This window comes from Hermetia illucens, chromosome 5, assembly GCF_905115235.1.
Source record: "Hermetia illucens chromosome 5, iHerIll2.2.curated.20191125, whole genome shotgun sequence".
In the NCBI taxonomy this organism is placed as follows: Eukaryota; Metazoa; Arthropoda; class Insecta; order Diptera; family Stratiomyidae; genus Hermetia; species Hermetia illucens.
In genome coordinates, this window is record NC_051853.1 from 70,346,728 (window position 1) to 70,365,760 (window position 19,033).

The 19,033-nt window shown below is 37.1% G+C and overlaps 1 protein-coding gene across 15 annotated transcripts in view; it reads right to left on the reverse strand.

Moving 5' to 3' along the window:
* LOC119658388 (troponin I) overlaps positions 1-19,033 on the reverse strand; it is a 36,946-nt gene that overhangs the window by 7,595 nt on the left and 10,318 nt on the right. For 5 of the 15 annotated variants that reach the window (XM_038065758.1, XM_038065759.1, XM_038065763.1 and 2 more), the window contains 4 exons: positions 13,644-13,687; positions 12,850-12,991; positions 12,316-12,436; positions 11,589-11,630 (listed from right to left, as the gene is read on the reverse strand). In XM_038065758.1, the coding sequence (XP_037921686.1) occupies positions 11,629-11,630; positions 12,316-12,436; positions 12,850-12,991; positions 13,644-13,687 (309 nt within the window). In that variant the 3' untranslated portion in view covers positions 11,589-11,628. Of the gene's footprint in view, positions 1-11,488; positions 11,631-12,315; positions 12,437-12,849; positions 12,992-13,643; positions 13,688-17,903; positions 18,005-19,033 lie in introns of those variants that run through there. The other 10 variants (XM_038065770.1, XM_038065771.1, XM_038065766.1 and 7 more) reach the window with 4 other exon arrangements.

Below are 19,033 nucleotides of genomic sequence, written 5' to 3' on the forward strand. Positions count from 1 at the left end.
CAAAAGGATGCCTATTCCGTAGGTTACTCTACAAAGAAATCTAAAAGTGATACCGTCACTGATTGTGGCTCAAAAGCTGAAGTAGGCAGTTGGGTGGATGATTCAATTCGGTGAGACTTTGCTTCAGATAGAGTGGTAAAATACGCTAAGACGCTAGGAAGTTGGTGAGGTTAGGAGGTTTGGGGTTTCTTACTAAGGCAGGCCTAGACACCGTTGAGTATGATAATATTTGAAGTAAAATTGAGACATTAACTTTCCCACTCTTTAATCTTATTAAATCAAATTATTTAACACTTGATCAATTAAGAACTGATGCCATAGACAAGAAGATTGAATGTCAATTTATCCATTTATATGGAAAAATAAAAAATAGAGGACAGACTATTTGAAATGTTAGCTAATTTGAACATTCTAAATATACACCCTACAATTCACAAAGAAACGAAAAACATTCTCTAAATTATCAGAAGAAAATCGGAAGAACACAAGGGTCAAGAAAAATGGACCAGAAAAAGGGTGTACGTCTAACCGTAGAAGCGCTTGCGGTGCTCATTAGGCGATCTAATAGTTCGAAAGTCACCAGCAACAAAAGAAATTATAAAAGCGGTCATCTTCGCTACTACGGCAAATCTTGCTATAACGTTAGTAAACGGGAACCGAGTGAAATGATGGATGAAAGTAGGGTTGGTAGTTTAGATATTGAAGGAAAAAACATTCACCGGAATCCTCTGGCAAGGTGGTATTTCTGAGGGATCTGGCACCAAGAGAAAATTGTTTAAAGAACTCGATAATGAACCTTCATTGGTCGATAGGGTGCGGTTTAAAATCATCACAAATTTATTATGGTTAACCCCAGGAGAGCCGATCTCGAATTGTAATGTCTGGAGTCGGTAAAATTTTGACGTGGGCTATTTACAATGGCAGTGCCACCGGAGTTCTATCCAAATTTCAATTCAATTTTTCCATTGTGCGTTCGGCAAATGACGCTTTCTTCGTAAATAGTGAATTAGAATTGGATAATAATGACATCGGTTAAATACGATAGTACCTCGCGAGAACACGTTGAACAGCTTGTTCTCGGACGCGAAAAATAGAGCAGGGGGGGGGGGGGGGGGTTGGATGAGTTCTCTCTGCCCTGGACGAAACCGTTAGTCATCTTTCTTTCTATTTTTAGATACCAAAAGTTTTTGCCGCTGACTCTAATGCGTGAGCCACAGAATGGGGAAGTTCATTGAGGAATGCATCAAAACATAGTTAAACATCAGGGCCAGATTAATGCATCTTAGAAAGAAAGTGGTAATGAGGTGCAATTGTGGAACTTTTTTTCTCACTAACTTTTTTCTTCACTAACTCGCGGTCTGTGTTGAGACGTCAGGGAACACTACACCCAAAGCGATTACTAGGCGATCGTCGAAAAGTTGCGAGAGAGGCGTCTTCGATGGTATGGTCACGCAATTCGTGCTATCGAGAATTCACTTGCCAAGATTGGTCTGAACATCAAAGTCGATGGTAAACGACCAAAAGACAGGCCGAAATAATGGTGACTTGATACGCTGGATGGGGATTTAAAAGCCTCAAGATTGCATCCAGATCAACCATTCGATAGAGCCAAATGGTGAAACCGATCACGACGAGCCAGTCCCGCTCATGTAATACTTCATGGCTGCCGTATGTAAACGCCAAACCCTACCTTGGATAAGACCCCAATCACCATTGTTGCTGCCTAAAGATAATAAACCTCCTGCTGAAGCTCGCTTGTATAGATTATGTACATATATGCCTCTTGGACACTGTTGGGGAAAATGTTGGAATGAATAATTTATAATAGACTACTTCCTGTTATAGAGAGTTTGGAAATTTTATCAGACCGACAATTCGGCTTTCATATACCTAGAACAACCATCGACGCTATTAAACAGGTTGCTGGCTGGAAAGCACGGAAAGAGTAGTATTAGCCAGTATTGCGCAATTATTACCCTTGATGTGCCAAATGAATTCAACTCTCTCTAGTGACGATTGGTGTACCCAATTTCTAGAGAGGCCACCGTAGTGGGTTACACCGATGATATTGCGGATATTGTAGTTGCAGAATGGTGTTGGAAAGCATGATGCCAAATATTAGAGGTAAGCTCTATTCTACTCTACCCAGCGCCAGGTAGGGAACCGGTAATGCATGACACAATTAATGCCCAAAGATGAGTGCGGTTTATAGGAAGACTGTTGACTGGTTTAGGACCATCTCAGATGATGCGGCTGCCATAATGCCGATTGGTATTCTGCCCAACTAAAGGATACGTATTTATTGTATGATAGACCCGATTTTTCTTCTGATCGGCGCGTGAAAAACACCGAAATGCAGGAATCGATAAGCAGCTGCAACCGGACGGAAAAGTTTCACTGGGGGCACAGATTGACTCCAAGCTTTAAGGTTTGGACGTAGAGAAGGTTCAGAGAGAAAAGCTACAATCTCATGCAATTCACCATGGGGCATGGTGCATCGTACAGACACTTATATAGATTTAAACTGAACAGCTCCCTAACTGTCCCAACTGTGGCGGTATGCGGTAGGAAATTGATCATTATCCGGAGAATAGGAAGAGTCTGGGAAAGATATAACGAAGAAGATTAGTACCGGAAGGTCTAATTAGAGATATGCGTGTGTGCCAGAAAAACTGGAATGTAGTTAAGTGTAAAAAGGAGCATATTCAGTATAGATTGAGAGAGGTATAAGAGACGAGGAAGTTACGGCGAATGTGATCAATGGGTAAAACAAGGAGTAGCTAAAACCATTTCCACTCCGGGCAGGAATTAGGGGTGGTTCTAGATTTATTGCCAATGCAATCAGTGTATTAACAATAATTGCGGAGGCAGCAATTAAAGTCAATTAGTCTTGCACAGTACTCTTGATGTGAGAGATGCCTTTAATTATACAAAGTGGAGCAAAATAATTAAGACTTCAACGAAATTAGATGCTCCCAAATACCTGGTGAGCATAGTCACAGAAATCCTTAGGCCAAGATTTGGACCTCCTCGGTCCTCTCCTGTGGATAGTAATGTATGACTTAATTTTCAGGTTACAGCACCCCACAGGGATCGCGTTATTGGCTTCGCAGATGACATCGGAGTGACTATTGTGGTACAAGATGTTAAGGCGATGGGGATTCTCAATAATAATAAGTGAAACAAATTTTCGGGGTAATTAGATAAAGCGCCATGAATATTGTCTCCGTCAAACTAGCAATTTATAGGAAACAAAAGTTCGGTCCAGCCCACAACATTCACAAATACCGGAAAATAAGCAATGACTTCGAATTTAAGGTTACATATTTTTTCAGAAGCAAGGGTATCAAACATTTTTCATTTTGAACATATATGACCGTGGTAAAATTGAAGGTGGTCTAATTTCCACGACTAATGGATTTCAAAGCAAATCCTTTTTCAAAAAAAAAAAACTGGAATTTCGATGCTTCAGTAATGAAACGTTTTGTAGATTTTTTATGTAAGAATATTTGGGTGCACTATGATTTCATTTATGCATAGCTCGTATGTATACTGTATACTGAGCATGTTCCATTAACCACGTTCAATATGACACTGACATTGTTTGTGTTAGAAATTTCACAGGTAATTTTGACCTATTGTAATTTTGTTAATAAAGGTAGGATTTCTATCAAACTTTCCAGGTAATTTTCGAAAACAGGTCTTCGTTAGAAGACGTTGATCAGACAGTCGCTGAGCATAAAATCAAGGCAGTTCGGATTACCAAACGAATCAAGCAAACACTGATAAGAATTAGGATTGGCGAATACACCCTACATTCGCAACAAGCACTTAAATACCTAACAGTCACAATTTATCAGCTAAACTAAACTTCAAGTTAAATCAGTGAGAGTTTAGCAAGAAAGGCTTCCGAAATTACTACATTGTTGATGAAAATGTTACCGAATGTATGTAACCTAAGACAAAGTCCTCGGCTCCTTATCTCGAGAGTTATCAACTCATCTTGCTTTATGCAATCCCTATTTGGGCATTGAAGCAAATAGAAAAAAAATCTCAGCCCCGTACCGATTTAGTGCATTGCGAAAGGTGCGTGTTTATCGTACAATATCACACGAAGCAGCATGTGTGATACCAAGCATGATTCTCTTCGAGATTTTGGTGAATGACCAAGCATATGCAATCACCGAGCCCTGTACTTAAGTGAAGCTTTAAGAGTAGCAGACAGAATTATTCCAGATGTTTCAAAATGGATCAAATGAGGGCACGTAGAAGTTAGCCATGACCTAACCCAGTTCCTGAGAGAATACGGGGGGTATCGTTCATACCTTTACCGCTTCGGGGGTCGTGACTGCTCGAATTGCACGAGATGATTTCGGAGGATGTGCAGCATGCTATTTTTCATTGGACGACACACAGAGCGGTGGTCGAAATTGTCGCCGGGGTAATTTTGTCACCAGAGATTATCGTGAACCACATGCTGGCCTCTGAAACAACTTGTTGGGTGGTGAAAATGAAAAATTATGAAAGCGGTCCACAATATGCTGAGGAAGGAGGAGCTTCAAAGGAGAGTGGTAAATAATAATACGAGCAGGACATAATACTGAAATAGCAGGCCCGCGGGGTAAGTGAAGAAGAAGGAGGTGGTTTTAATTAGTAAAAGTTTCACAAAATCATATGACAAGAGTCAACGGTAGGCTTTGAACCTTCCCTTCTTCTAACGACGAAAAAAGGACAGGCAGACTGACTGCAAGTGGTTGTCCTAAGAGGTGATATTATGCTGCATTATGGAATGTAACGAAAGTCCTCGATGTTCAGGCGCCGGAGGAAGCCGTAGCTTCCAGTACGCTGTTCACTAGCAGAATGGTTAATGGAGAATCGCCATTACAAAATGTTAATGTGAACGATACCTCTAGAGGTGATAGAATGGTTGCTGATACCAAGGCGAAGGCATTCGCAGTGCTGAGAACGAAGATTCGAGAAATAATGGAGTTTGCAATTAAGGGCTACTTACATTAAAGCGAGAGAAACAGTGAAGTGTAAGCGAAATTTGGTAGAATTTGCAACCCAGAACGATAAGCCAACATCAGAACATCGCAAATCGAATAAGGAGGTTTCTGAAGAAGTTCAACGTTCTTTGCTCTCCAAAGAAGGGCAAAACATCTGAAAGGGATGCCGTCACAAAAAAGACGAGTTGTTGCGAAAACTGACAAAAAAGGGAGGAGCCAACCTGAACGAGGGTTGAGAACAAAAAAAAGCTTCAAAAAAGGTACGACCCGACGCCCTTATTATTACTAATCAAACAAAATTTACCCATTCGGAGATTTTACTCACTGTAAAAGCGGATTCTTCTCTAAAAGAGCTAAGGAAGACGTTTATCAGGCGAACGCAGAGACGAATTACTGTTGGTGCTTAAACGTAATAAAAATAAGACAACGCTGTTCGAAAAGGTAGAAGTAAATGTAAGTCAACACTTTGTTACGATCGAGTGTAAGGATCTGGACGAGATCATTACAAAAGCTGAGTTATGTGAAGCTCTATGGTTGCAACTGAGTTTCCAATCTGTCAGCGAGACAAATATAATAAGGATGAGAAACCCGTATGGAGATACTGAAATTCTTCAATTGGGACGATAAATTTACCGTCCGAAGCGGCTAAAAAATCATCTCTGCAGGTAAAGTGACTCAGTTGGATTATGTGTCTATTTCGTGAGGAAATATCGCTAAGAAAATGCTTCAAATATCTGGAGTTTGGACGCATAGCGAAAATCAGCAGCAGCCTGCATAACATATCTACCCTATGTCGAAAGAGCGGAGGGGCAGGACATTTTGTCAAACATTGCGAGCAGAACCCCAACTTTAACCATTGCCAAGCGGCACTGGATTTGTTTAGCCAGAGTATATATGAAAACAAAATCGACGTTGCGGATGTTTGTGAACAATACAAGGACCTGCAATTCGGCTTATGAACATGCGACAAGAGGGGAAAAGCTGCAATTTGGGCTTGTGGAAATCATTTCATAGAGGAAACAAATGTGAATGCGGAAAATAGATTTACTCGAGCTAAGATAGCGGTGATATATATCCATAGTTGCTACGCTGCACTAAGGCTTACATGAGATGAATACAAATCGCTGATCGAAAGATTTTTCCAAGATGCAGAATCGCATAACCCGAAAATTATAGCAGGTGTTTTCAATGCCTGGGTTGAAGAAGGGCCCATACTTCTTGAGGTTTTCTCGCGCCTAAACATCGTTTTGGCAAAAACCGAAGTATCAAACATATTTCGAAGAGAAGAAATGGGTTCTATAATAGACATAACATTCGTCAGTGATACCCTAGCTAAGAATCCCCCCCAAGCAAGCATTACATTCTCGGAAGTTTTTGTTTGGAATATGAGGGATTCTTAATCTACATCTACTTGATGTTGGGTCGGACCAGATGGAGAGCAACTTATGCTCGGAAGTATTGCTTCAAGGTACAAATTTGTCATGAAATGCAATGCATATGGCTAACCAGATCCTGGAACGAATGCATTTTGGCTCGTGACGCTTCTATGCCATGGAGGACAGGATCATTGACGCGAAGGCAAAATTTCAAATGAATGAGTATCCTAAAGTACGTTTATTGGTGGGAAGGCGATGTTAAAGCCGCAGAAACAGGCCAGAATATACGGAGCTACACCAACTATACAAATTTGCCAGGAAAAATATCCAAACCGCTATCGCAAAGAGCTCTGCAGGGAAACTAATTCAGACCTTTGGGGTGGCAAATACTAGACAGTTATGGCATCTATCAAGGGAAAGCGTTCCCCATCGATTACCTGTCCAAAGTCGCGGAACGACATAATTAACGTTCTGTTCCTTTAGAATATTAACAACGACCTTCCGAGCGTTCAAATCATTGATGAAGTGCCAGAGACAAGCGACAAAGAGATGTTGGAAGTGACCAAGAACATCAAAGTTAACAAGGCTTCCGGCTTAGATTATATACCGAACATTGCTGTCAGATTGGCAGTTTCAGACTTTCGCATAAGGATTTATTGTATGCTTGAAAGAAAAAATTTTCCTTCTATAGGGCAAGAAGCAAAAATTGATACTCATCTCGAAGTCGAACAAGCCACTAGGCGAACCCTCATCATGTAAGCCAAAATGCCCCTTAAATGACATCGTCAAACGAGTGAGTAAATCTATTATAGATTAGGAGAGGCGGTCTATTCGGGAGATAGTTTGGATTCGGGAAAGCGGATCAACGGTCGATACGGTAAATTTGGTAAGAAATCTGGCTAAATCATCAAAGGAAACAGATGTTGTTTGCTGGTAACGCTCGACCTTAAAAAACGCCCTTAACGCGGCGAGTTAGAAAGAGATAATTGGGGTGCTTTCTAGGCTGGGTACCAGAACGTACTTTATACGTATTGTTCTCGAGTATGATAGAAAGATAGAAAGGTCACTTTGTCGCCGAAAAATCTGTGAAGTAGCATAAGGATCAGCGTTTCCTGGATCCTAAGCTAAATTGGAGGTTGAACATAGAACTGAGGGTTAAGAAGGCCTGTATAGCCTTCTATGCCTGTAAGAGAACCTTTGCCAAGAAATGGGGTCTCCGGCCGAGGATGGTTCTCTGGATGTACACCGCTGTAGTGCGTCCGATCCTGACGTACGGATCTATTGTATGGTGGCAGGCTTTGAAGAAGAAATACAATAGAACGAAGCTTAATAGGATTCAAAGAACCGCGTGTGCAGGTGCTACGGGGGCTCTGCAGTCTTGCCCGGCAGATGCTCTCAATGTACTCCTGCATCTCCTCCCCCTTGACCTCCACATCAAATATGTTGCAGCGTGCAGTGCCGTCAGACTACGTGAGTCCGGATGCTGGGCAGCGAAGTGCTACGGCCACAGCAACATTCTAGATGAAATACCTCGAGAAATCTGGGCATCCCCCACGGACTATGTCACACGCAAGCTGAACTTCACGAGAAACTTTGCTGTGGACCTTCCAACCAGGGCAAAGTGGAAGACCGGCGGCCTGTTGCAAGACTATGACACGGTATTCTTTACGGACGGATCAAAGATGGCCTATGGAGTCGGCGCGGGGGTTTTCTCGAATACACACGGTGTATCCAAGTCGTATGGTCTCCCAGGTTTCACCAGTGTATTCCAGGCGGAAGTACTGGCGATATTGGAAGTCTGTCGATGGCTGGAGCGTGATTCGAGCCCCAAGCGTAACATAGCCATTCTGACCGACAGCCAAGCGGCCATCAAGGCCTTGTACTCAACGACGACATCTTCCCCGTTGGTGGGGAAGTGCAGAGACACACTCAACCATCTGGGCGGCACGCTCAAGATCACTCTCCTCTGGGTTCCCGGGCATAGGAACATAGAAGGGAATGAGCGGGCTGACGGATTGGCCAGGCAAGGCTCTGCTCTTGGCAGTCCCTCGGGGAACACAGTCGGTGTTCCGCTGGCGGCTGTCGGGGGCCGAGTCTACTCGCACTACCTAGCAGCCGCGGGCCTGAGATGGCGAAAGCTTACAAGCTGTGCCAAATCAAGGAGAATTTGGCCCGCTTATAACATAGCCCGATCACGAGAGCTCCTGTGCCAGACGCGCGCAAATGCACTGGCCCATAGGGGACCATGCCGCTAGGCTCGGCTTACTCTACAACTCGCATTGCCGAAGCTGCGGAGAAGGAAGGGAAACCCTCATGCACTTTCTCTGCGATTGTCCGGCTCTGGCTCGAGTCAGGCTGCGGACGCTGGGTAAACCCTTCTTTGGGGACCTCAGTGAGATTTCTAGTTACAGGGTCGGAGAGCTGCTTTCCTTCGTGAATGCTACGGGCTGGCTCTGAAGATCCGAGCCAGCTGGACTCCGCTTCCCTGTCCCTATAACAACAGTCACGGTCTTAGGAGTTTGTGGCATCAAAACGGCGCACCAAAGCGCTAATTGGGCTCCTCGGAGCGGCCACTGATACCTACCTATATAACGGAAAGGTAACGTTACATTTCCCTGGTGGGGTCACTTCCGTTGATGATATTGGAATTACAGTCGTAGCAAGTCACGTCGACGATATCAAAATTTACACCAACGAAGCAATCTGGCAGATAAAGTCGTAGTTGAAAATTGCTGAACGATCACTAGCAGAGCACAAAATAGAATTAGTGCTGATCACCAAGCGCAGGAAGAATACGCCTATGAAGATTAAAGTCGGAGACCAAATTATACATTCCCAGTCTCCTCTCAAACATCTTGAGGTGATTTTCGATCAGAAGTTGAATTACAAGTAACATCTGTGATATACAAATAAAAAGGTGTGTAACAACAGCTCATTAACTGCTACCGAATATAGGGGGGCCAAGACAAAGCCGTCAACAACTCATTTCAAGGGTAGTTACTTCAGTGTTGTACGCAGCATCTGTTTGGGCAGTCAATCATACTGGGAAAGATCAACAATAGTAGAAAAATATCAGCGGCGTATTGACTTAGTGTCCTCCGAACATGCTGCGCTTATCGAACGACATCCGACGATGCAACCTGTATAATAGCTGGGATGATACCTATCAATATCTTGGCAACTGCAGCCCAACAGTTTCGCGAACCAATTTATGAAACTAGTGAACCTGATGCCATTCGATGACAGTCAGCAAGGAATCTATCACTGGTATAATAACAGAAACGATGGGACGAAACCAAGAAAGGTTGCTGGACACATAGGTTGATACCAAACATTGAGAGTTGGATTAAACGAAGGCATGATAATGTAGGATGCGACTCGGCTTTTGTGGCTATCGAGAATACCTCCACCGATTTGATCATGATGATTCTCTTCCATTGCCCAAGGCTATATATTACATTATACAGAACGGAAATGGAAGCCGCAGTCATTACCCATTCATCAGTGGAAAGCATCGTGGAGAATATGTTGAATTCGATTAATGGGTGAAAAGCGGTGGAAGAAACAATCAAGAGTATCTACGGAATTCTGCAGCAGAAGGAGTTTAGTAGGAAGAAAGAGAGGAAGAGGATCACAATCATGAATAACAGAGAGATGGACAATGTACTGATTTTAATAAGGATTTATTTTACACATGGTCCCCATCCTGTGGTGAATAACGTATAATAACGAGTTGTATAAATAGGTGATGTCCGTAACATCATAACTATATATATAGTTAACAAGCTCAAACAATTGAAAACGACTGCTTCGTTTGGGGAAGGAACACATTCACCTCATAAAAGATGAAGATTTTAGCGTATATTGGAAAGTTAACGATACCTGCAACATATTTGTGCTAGTATCCCCGCCGTTATTTAAATTAATACAATAATATGGAGGATACATTTCAGTATAGATAATGAAAAATATCACAACTAAAAATAACTCAAACTAAAAAAAACAAATAAAGTAAAAACATAGCAGGGATATATATATGTACTTTTCAAAATCAACACCAGTAGAGGCTGCAATCATTACCATGCGACCCAAACTTAAACCACATCTAATGAAAATTGAAAATTAATTTATTTTACACCATTTCGTCTCTTTGAAGTCTGGAACACTAAAAAATAAAAGCGTAGAATTGCATTCCCTCAAAAACCTGGTACTGGTCCTATTGATAAAGCAAAACCACTTGCAAGCTTCAGACCGGGGACTTCCCGCTCTAAGACCTTAAAGTTTTTTGTAGAAAATAAGTCATGCACGCTTTTTCAAGATTACATATGATATTTACCAATTCAAGTAATACATATATCTGTTCTGCTCTATCTTGGATTTCTTTGACGGAGATCGGTAAACTGCCTAACACAATAAATAATTATAAATTCCTCATCAAGGCGTATACATATATACATAAATACGTATGTATGTAGGAACACCTTCATATTATAGTTGTTACAGATTGCGATGAAGTTAAAAGGCATGTCTTGCATTTCAACTGCAATCTTATTGGATGCAGGAGCTAAAATCTCTTTGAGATCAGATATTAATTCTGAACATTTTCGTTAATCGCAATATCACATCTTAATTAAAGGTTCACACTTTAGGAATGTTCCAGGTGGGAAAACAGGGATCAAAAGCACACTTCTCAGTTTGTATGTATGTATGTGGCATGTATCCAAGATAGTATTCATAGAATGTCAGATATTTCAAGTTTTTGATAAGGAAATTATTCCAAGCAAAGGCTAAATGCGATTTCTTCAAACCTAGACCTGAAATTGTTGTTTTTGAAATTGACCAGTGCGCCATACCAATGCAAGCAAAATCATAGTCTACAACTTCATCAAAATTGGCAAAACTTGCATAAAATTGTTGCAAAACCCAAAAAGATGAGGCTCAAAAAACAAGTTAACGATATACGTCTCGTGTATGTTGTAGTCTCATTAACTTTATTTTTTTTTCATATGAAAATCGACGATTTTTCTCCTAAAATGTTTATGTATGTTTATGTATATGTGGCATGTTGAAAGAAGTTTATATGCAAAAAACAACGAAACTTAAACGTGTTGATGAATTATTTGTTTACAGGATTTTCTTTATTTTTTAAATATGGATATTATTTATTTAAATTCGTTTATGCTTCAGCTTCAACTTCTTCCTTTACCTTGGCATCACCGGGTTTGCCCTTGGACCAGTCGGGTTTCTTCTGCAAGGGGACAAAAAGAATGATGGAATGGTATTAGTAAAATGTATTTCTGAATTTGTAATATATAAAGGATGAAAATGGGCTGAGGCATTGGATACGAACGAATAATATAAAATATCAGATGTTTAATTAATTCATTTAAAATTTCCTGGGAAAACCACGAAATTTTAAATCATTCATAATGACTCATTATAATTATTTAACCATTGTTGTAACATAAAACACTGCATTGTTCTTAATACTCAAGGCTGATATGTAACATATTTATATTTGGAAAAAAACCGCAATCTTTATTCGTTCGCGGCCACCCTTCTATGAAATATTTAGGAAACATAAAGGACTACAAGACAAGATTGCGGTAACATAATGACTCTTTAGGGATTATGAGTTTATCTTTTCCTTTGGACATACACATTTGAACTTAAAATAGACAAACAATAAAAAGATACATAAATAATAAATCCTAACGTCCGACCAGTACTTCACTACATATGTATGTATATGAAAATTAGCTTCAGTTTGTTTATTCATAACCGTTAAGTTTGATTTGGTCCACAATACACTATACGAAGACGTCTTTTAGTTACAGTATCAAAGTAAGAATTAGGATGTACTTTTGACATAATTTCTGCGGGTGACAGCCATGTAACAGATACTTTGGGTACAAATAATTTTTCTATCTTACATTTTGGTTTTGCTGCTTCTGCTGCGGCCGCCGCGGCAGCTGCGGCTGCTGCTTTCACGGCAGATGGTTTTATTTCAACTTTAGCGTCGCTTTTTTGTTTTTCTATTTCTTTTAATTTTCTCTTTTTTATGGAAAATAAATTGCATAAATAAAAATTATAAAATTTATTAATTGTTAGGAAAAAAATAAATAAAAGTAATCCTGGCAACTATTTATATTTTTTATCGATTAAGTGATTATTCTGGTTACAAAAAAAACTATATTCCCACGGGGGCCACCTATTATATAATTTTGAGCAAACACTAAAAATAAGGATCCAATATCCCCGAGAATCCCTTAGATCAACTAATTCAGAATCGAAATCTTTTCAAACTAAAGATCCCATGATCATTACTTGTCTTGGGGGTTCTATTTACGATGTTCTATCCTAAGAACCTAACGTATTGTATGTTATATATCATAGTTTTGGTAAACTATTACCTTCTCAGCGAATTTTATTAAATTAATAAACTTTCTTAACTTTATATTGCTTACCTCCTTCTCTTCTTCTTCCAGGGTGAATTCCTTCTTTTTGACAACCTTCAATTGGTTACGGAAGTTGAATTCGGCAGCCTTCTTTTGAAGCTTGGCGAACTTGTTTTCGTACTTGGATACCTTCTTCAATGTTGGCTTAACGCTGTTGAGGGGAAGAAAATGAAGTGAAATTGTGAAAATTGCATGTACATATTATAAAATAAATAAGAAAGAGTAAATGCTGCTTTATACAATATTGGGAAGAAACGGTTTCGCGAAAAAGAAAATAAGGCCCCTAAAATTAAAGAATATAGCTAACATAGTGGAGAACACCATAAGAGATTTAAGCCGAAATGGATATTTTGCAATTAACTATGTCTCAGGGGTGCCAGAAAAAATGAGAAGGAAGATATCATAAGCTTAAAAACCCTCCACAAAGTAGGACGATTTCTTTTGAAATTAAAAGATGCAACATCTATACTCAATGATCGAAGGTAGTCTAAGCTCGAGTCTGTAATGGCTTTGTCATAGTGACTTCATTTTTAGTGGTATATGCACTATGAATGAATATATACCTATAATTACAAAAGGTGTCGTAAAAGAATTTTGCAAATATATCACAAATATCAATAAAAATGAAGTGAATACAACTAACTTTATGTTAATTTAAATAAAAACGCATTAACAGATTTGGTTGCACTAATCCTTTTTGGATTTATGGATATTAAGTTTCCAATTTTGAAAGAAAAAATGATTCGTTATTCTACGCTTGGTGCATATAAAAATGATAAAATTATATTTAGACAATAACTTACAATTTGCCGCGAAGATCGTTGACTTGTGCGTTGAGGTCGTTGATCTAGACGATAAATAAAAATCCAAATTTAGTAAAATTTGTGTTAAACTGTTCTAAGATATGAAACTACTTAAATATCAAATAGTAGCAGCAAAAGCACATACAAAGTAATGAGAAAGAAGCATTTTTAGTATTGCCAAACAAAGACAAGACAAAATTCAGTTAAATAAAACATTCATACATATTTACATAGAGTTTTTAACGTAAATTGCATTTGTATCTTACGTTGTTTTGTAGTTGAAGAATTTTTTTTTATTACACAGAAAGCAAGCAAAGAGGACACAAATCAAATTATATATTTTTCAATTGTGCTTTTTGTTTTTTATATAAATGAAACAAATACCATTATTCATGTGCATATAGAAAAATTAAGTGAAGGAGAAGTGAGACAGTTGCTGATTTGAAACAGCTTTGGAGAAAGATGAAGGAATAGAAGTAGTGGAGGTGTCAACATCACTTTTCTTTGACTTTATATAAGATTGAATATTTTTTTCATACAGATGATAGGAATGGAATGAAACAGATACTGGGTTACCGATGCAGACCACATAACATCCAGATGGAATCTTATTTTCTTTTCTTTAGATAAAAATACTTCTAACTACATGATTTTCCCTGTTTTCTGGTTTAAGTCCTGCTTTAAACTGATTTGATTTTCTGAGTTGTGGTGGCTTATGATTTTCCCAATTTTGAACGGTATTTTTTGAAATATTTTTACTATTAGGATATTTCTGAGCTTAACGAAGTGAGTTAGCGATTTACCAGGCGTTTGTATATTTCATGTTTGATTAAAATTATTATAATTCTTAGATTGCTAAAGAAAGAAGAAGGTTTTATATATCTATCATTTTGTTTATGGGTCTTGAGCAGCCGAGATTTATTTTCGTAAATTTTTATATGGCTTGCCAACTTCTTCGTTAAATTCAAATATACAACAATGATACGAGTGAAACATTCGGGATCCAAAAATACTTGAAAAATTGTCAACAATTACTACAAAAAAATTACGGTTTCCCGCCAACATACTTTTGTAATTTATCAATAACAATAATGGTAATAAAGTATTTCAACTGCACGTTTAGAACGGGATCCTACTTGTATAGGAACAACATAATATGGTTGAAAATCACAAAAATTATAATGGAACATGGTGAAATTCGGTTTTTAATTTGATAATACGATTATATGTTGATCATCAATTCACTACGGATATTTAATTACAATTATGAACATCTGATCATTTTGGTATGAATTTTTATGTTTTCATCAGAATACAATATCAAAAAATTAAAACGGAACGATTATATATCATAGGTTCAAATGACAATTTTCGGATTCGAGGTACTGCACAGTATGGCACAAATATATGTTGTAACAAACGTGTCTCCCTTCGTGGAGAGTTTTTTTTATTTGTTTTCACTATTGCAGTGATTTCAAAAAAAAAAAAATAAATAATCAAAAGTGTAAATTTGTGTATTGTGTAATGTTCTGTGTTTGTTTATAGAGTTTTTGATAGGGTATTTATATTAAAAATTGTTGTTCTATAAAAATATATTTATAAATAAAATTTACAACTGAGATAGTAATTACATACTAGAAAAAATATTGAAAAATTTAATTTCTAAAGAAGAAGAGAAGAGATAAATTGAAAGTCAAAGCAAAAATTAAAAAAAATCGGAATTGAAAAAAGAAGGATTCAAAAAACTATTTTAATTATATACTAAAAGCAAATGGAGCCGGTTTATTCACATCTATTATTACGTTTAGGTCGGGGTACTGCCTTCATCCAGTTTGTTAACATAAAAGCTTGCGTGTTCTCCAGCTAACATTTGTTTCCCAGGCAACCAGGAAAAATAAATTTTATAAATGGGTGAAGATTTTACGAGAATAACTGGACATAAAATTAAATACGCCATCTAATTCTTTGAAAAATACTACCTACGAGTTAAAAGGGCGTACGGGATATGTATGGAGAAGAAGGAAAAATAGTTAAGCCCTCTATTGATGGTCTGAAGAAAGTTGATGGGATCAGTCACCATCATAGAACATTTGAAACACTTGCAATATTTTCAAAGATAAAACACTGGCTAATAGCAAAATTATATTAAAAATTTGCTTTAGCGCTAAGAAAAGCTTTTTGGTGATAAATTCCTTTAATATCTGTATGGTGTAAATGCATTTAGCCGAAACTCATTTATTATATGGCATATATTCGGAAGGCCTATCGAATAATGAAAAAAGTGACTCGAGGAAAATATATTTTCTATTTTCCTGTGAAATATCATGTGGGTAGGCGTTAGGGAGACTACTCTCCTTTACAAATCTTACAAAATAAATCTAGTTTACCACCGAGCACTATTCCAAGGATTTCGTGAAGTTACAACAAAATTTTAAGAACTATTTCGCCGATAAAGCTCTGCTAATAGGGGGAAATATTTATTATAGATGGAAGCAGTTCCCTCGAAATGACCAATCAAAACGAAGATTATATATGCCTACATTTTAGTCTCTAGCGGGAATCTAAATATTTAAGTTAAAAGAAAAAATACTCAATACAGTAAATTATTTATAACTCAGTGTTAGTTGATCTTATGTGCCATACTGCTGCTACTTGCTAGGGAGGTAACAAAAAATGTTGAAAACTAAATTACTGATAGACCCTAGATTTTTTTTTCACATTTCCATATTAATTTCGAATAATATCATTTTGAAAAATTTGGGTTCTCTCGATAATTTGTTGAATTTTGCTTTAGTAACTATTATAAAATTTCATATACTTCTTTGTCTTAACGGATTCATAACAATTTTCTTGTGAACGAAATTTTCTATTCACTAGTTTTAAAGAAAAGTAGACAGTAAAAATCAGAGATTAATAAAACACTGGTAATTATTCATTTTTTGAGAAGGTGAGGTTGGGGGAAAGTGTAGAGGACAGCATGCAGTAATGGTCAAAGTATTATCATCAATAATGAATCACAACTGCTTTTTTACTTATTGTATTTGTTTATATCTCCTTTATGAGTTCAGTTACAGGGGCTAAGCTTTTTAAGAATAGTTTTCCTTTCAACATTAAAATCGGGGTGTGAGAGGTACATAAATTGAGCTTGTCTATTTCTTTGACACATATAAAAACTGGACTCTTGATAATAAAAGATCCTAAAGTAAGAATAATGCGCTGAAAATTATTCTTTTGTCAAAATTCAAGCTTGGCTTTTTCCCCAATTAGGAATTTTTCACTCAAATCAATCAATTTGGTCAATTTTGATGACAATTTCCAGGACACTTACCTTAGATACTCTAAAGAAAAAAGGCTTTTCTTTCACTAAAATATCACTACTCAATCAGAATTTCGAAAAACAAATGAATTTATGTACAGTAGTTTTGGAATCATATTTTTGGTTGTGATTCATTCTAAATTTATTTCACGAAAATAAAACAGAGCTACATGGAATATTTTTTTGTCAAGGATGGAAGCTCTACAGTAGCATCAAATCGGTATGAAATTGCAAACAAATCAAAACTCTATGCACGAAGAGAAATATTTCACTATTCGTAGTTTTGGTGTCGAAATGCAATACAATTTTTTTGTTGACACCAAATTTCTACTATGTTGTGACTACTCTGAGGTACTACAGGCAAACTAAAGGTAGTTATATTTTCACTTTCTTGATGGCAAACATCTGAATCTGGCTTTTTTTCTATGGCGGCTAATGCAATGAAGGTGTGGTTTTATTCAAAGGATTCTCTCTTTTCCTTTGGGCATTGTTTTTTGGAATCAGCACGCACATATTTCATTCAAGTGATATTATTTACATAATACAATACTCGACAAAAAAAAGTGCAGTGTAACTTTCACATACTCAAGATGAAAATATACTTAAAAAGATATTTTTATGTTTCTTTTTTGTACAAGGACTTCAAGGTTGTGACAAAATTCTGGACAAAAATAATAAAAAGTGGACAAAAACCAAAACATTTAAATACCCTATGTTTTCTGCGATGTATAATGGAGAAGTGTAGAATGTGTGAATAAAAATTCAATTGCTTTTTGTGTTTTAAATTCTGTGAGGTGCTACAAAAATAATGCAAATCAGTCCATCATTTGCATTAAAATAAAAATTATTGTTTTGAATGAAATTGTTCTGTAAATGTTGGTGTGTCGGGTACGTTTCACATTTATATTTTTGATTTGTTTTTGACTTTTATCATTTTGCAGTACCTCCCAATCTCTTTTCCTGACTTCGTATTCCAGATCCCATTTTTGACTTTCACAAGTATACATGCGTTCGTAATATTCTTCACAAATTTCTCGTAATTCGTCTGTAAAAACATCAACGAATTATTTATAAACGTCGAATTCTTTGGTTTTCTTTGCTTTCTACACTAATAGTTTTTTATTCGCTCTGTACATGGGATTCTGAGATTGTGGTCGAATTATGGATGGATGTGATTTTCAAAGTTTCTTTATGCAAGCACTGCATTGCGATTTATATAGTGCTGTTTCGTTTCAAAATAACAAAAGATAATATTTCTCAGTTCCAGTAAAGAAAAGTCGGCTGCTTCTCAGCAGGAATTAGGATTTCTCTCTTTTCTAAAAGTGAGTTTAACATACGTTCTAACCCAAATAGTTTAGGTGTCCTAGGAACATAAAGGGAATCTTTGCATATCATTATTTTCCTTTCAAATTATAAGGTCGGAATTGCATAGAGTTATATTTTTCCTTGAAAATGCTCAAACGCTTCTATAGCCTACAATTATATTCTGTCCAGTGTTATGTGTCATTTCTACTACTAAATTTTGATTTGGATCACCATCATACGGTGACATTTTATTCTTTCTTATGAATGTGCTCTTGTAAAAGAGTAGTTACTAGTGAAACTCGCAAAAGCAGACAATAATTCAAATCGACGCTCAAAGTATTACGTTTCTGCAGAAATCATAAAATCAATGTGCGAAGAAAATACTTCACTTTTGGTTGTTAAATCATAGTAGAAGAATAAAATAAGTTATTTAAAAATAGATTGGTATTAGAATAATCGCTAATTCGATTGAAGTATTCAAAGAAAATAGAATCGAAATGAAAAAAATAAAATACATAAAAAATAAGTCAGACGTAGTAAATTTAAACTTTATCAAACTATCTTCTAGTAAGACAGAAATATCAAAAGATGGCAATTTCGTTCACTTGCAAAAATATATAATCTTTTTATAATCTTTTTGAAAAAAATATCAAAAAAACTAATCTCCATTTTTCAGATTTTAAATTTGTTGCATGGATTGTTCATTGTATTTTACATTTCAGCAAAGATATTCATATCGGCTAGCACAGTAAAAAAAAAAAAATATATA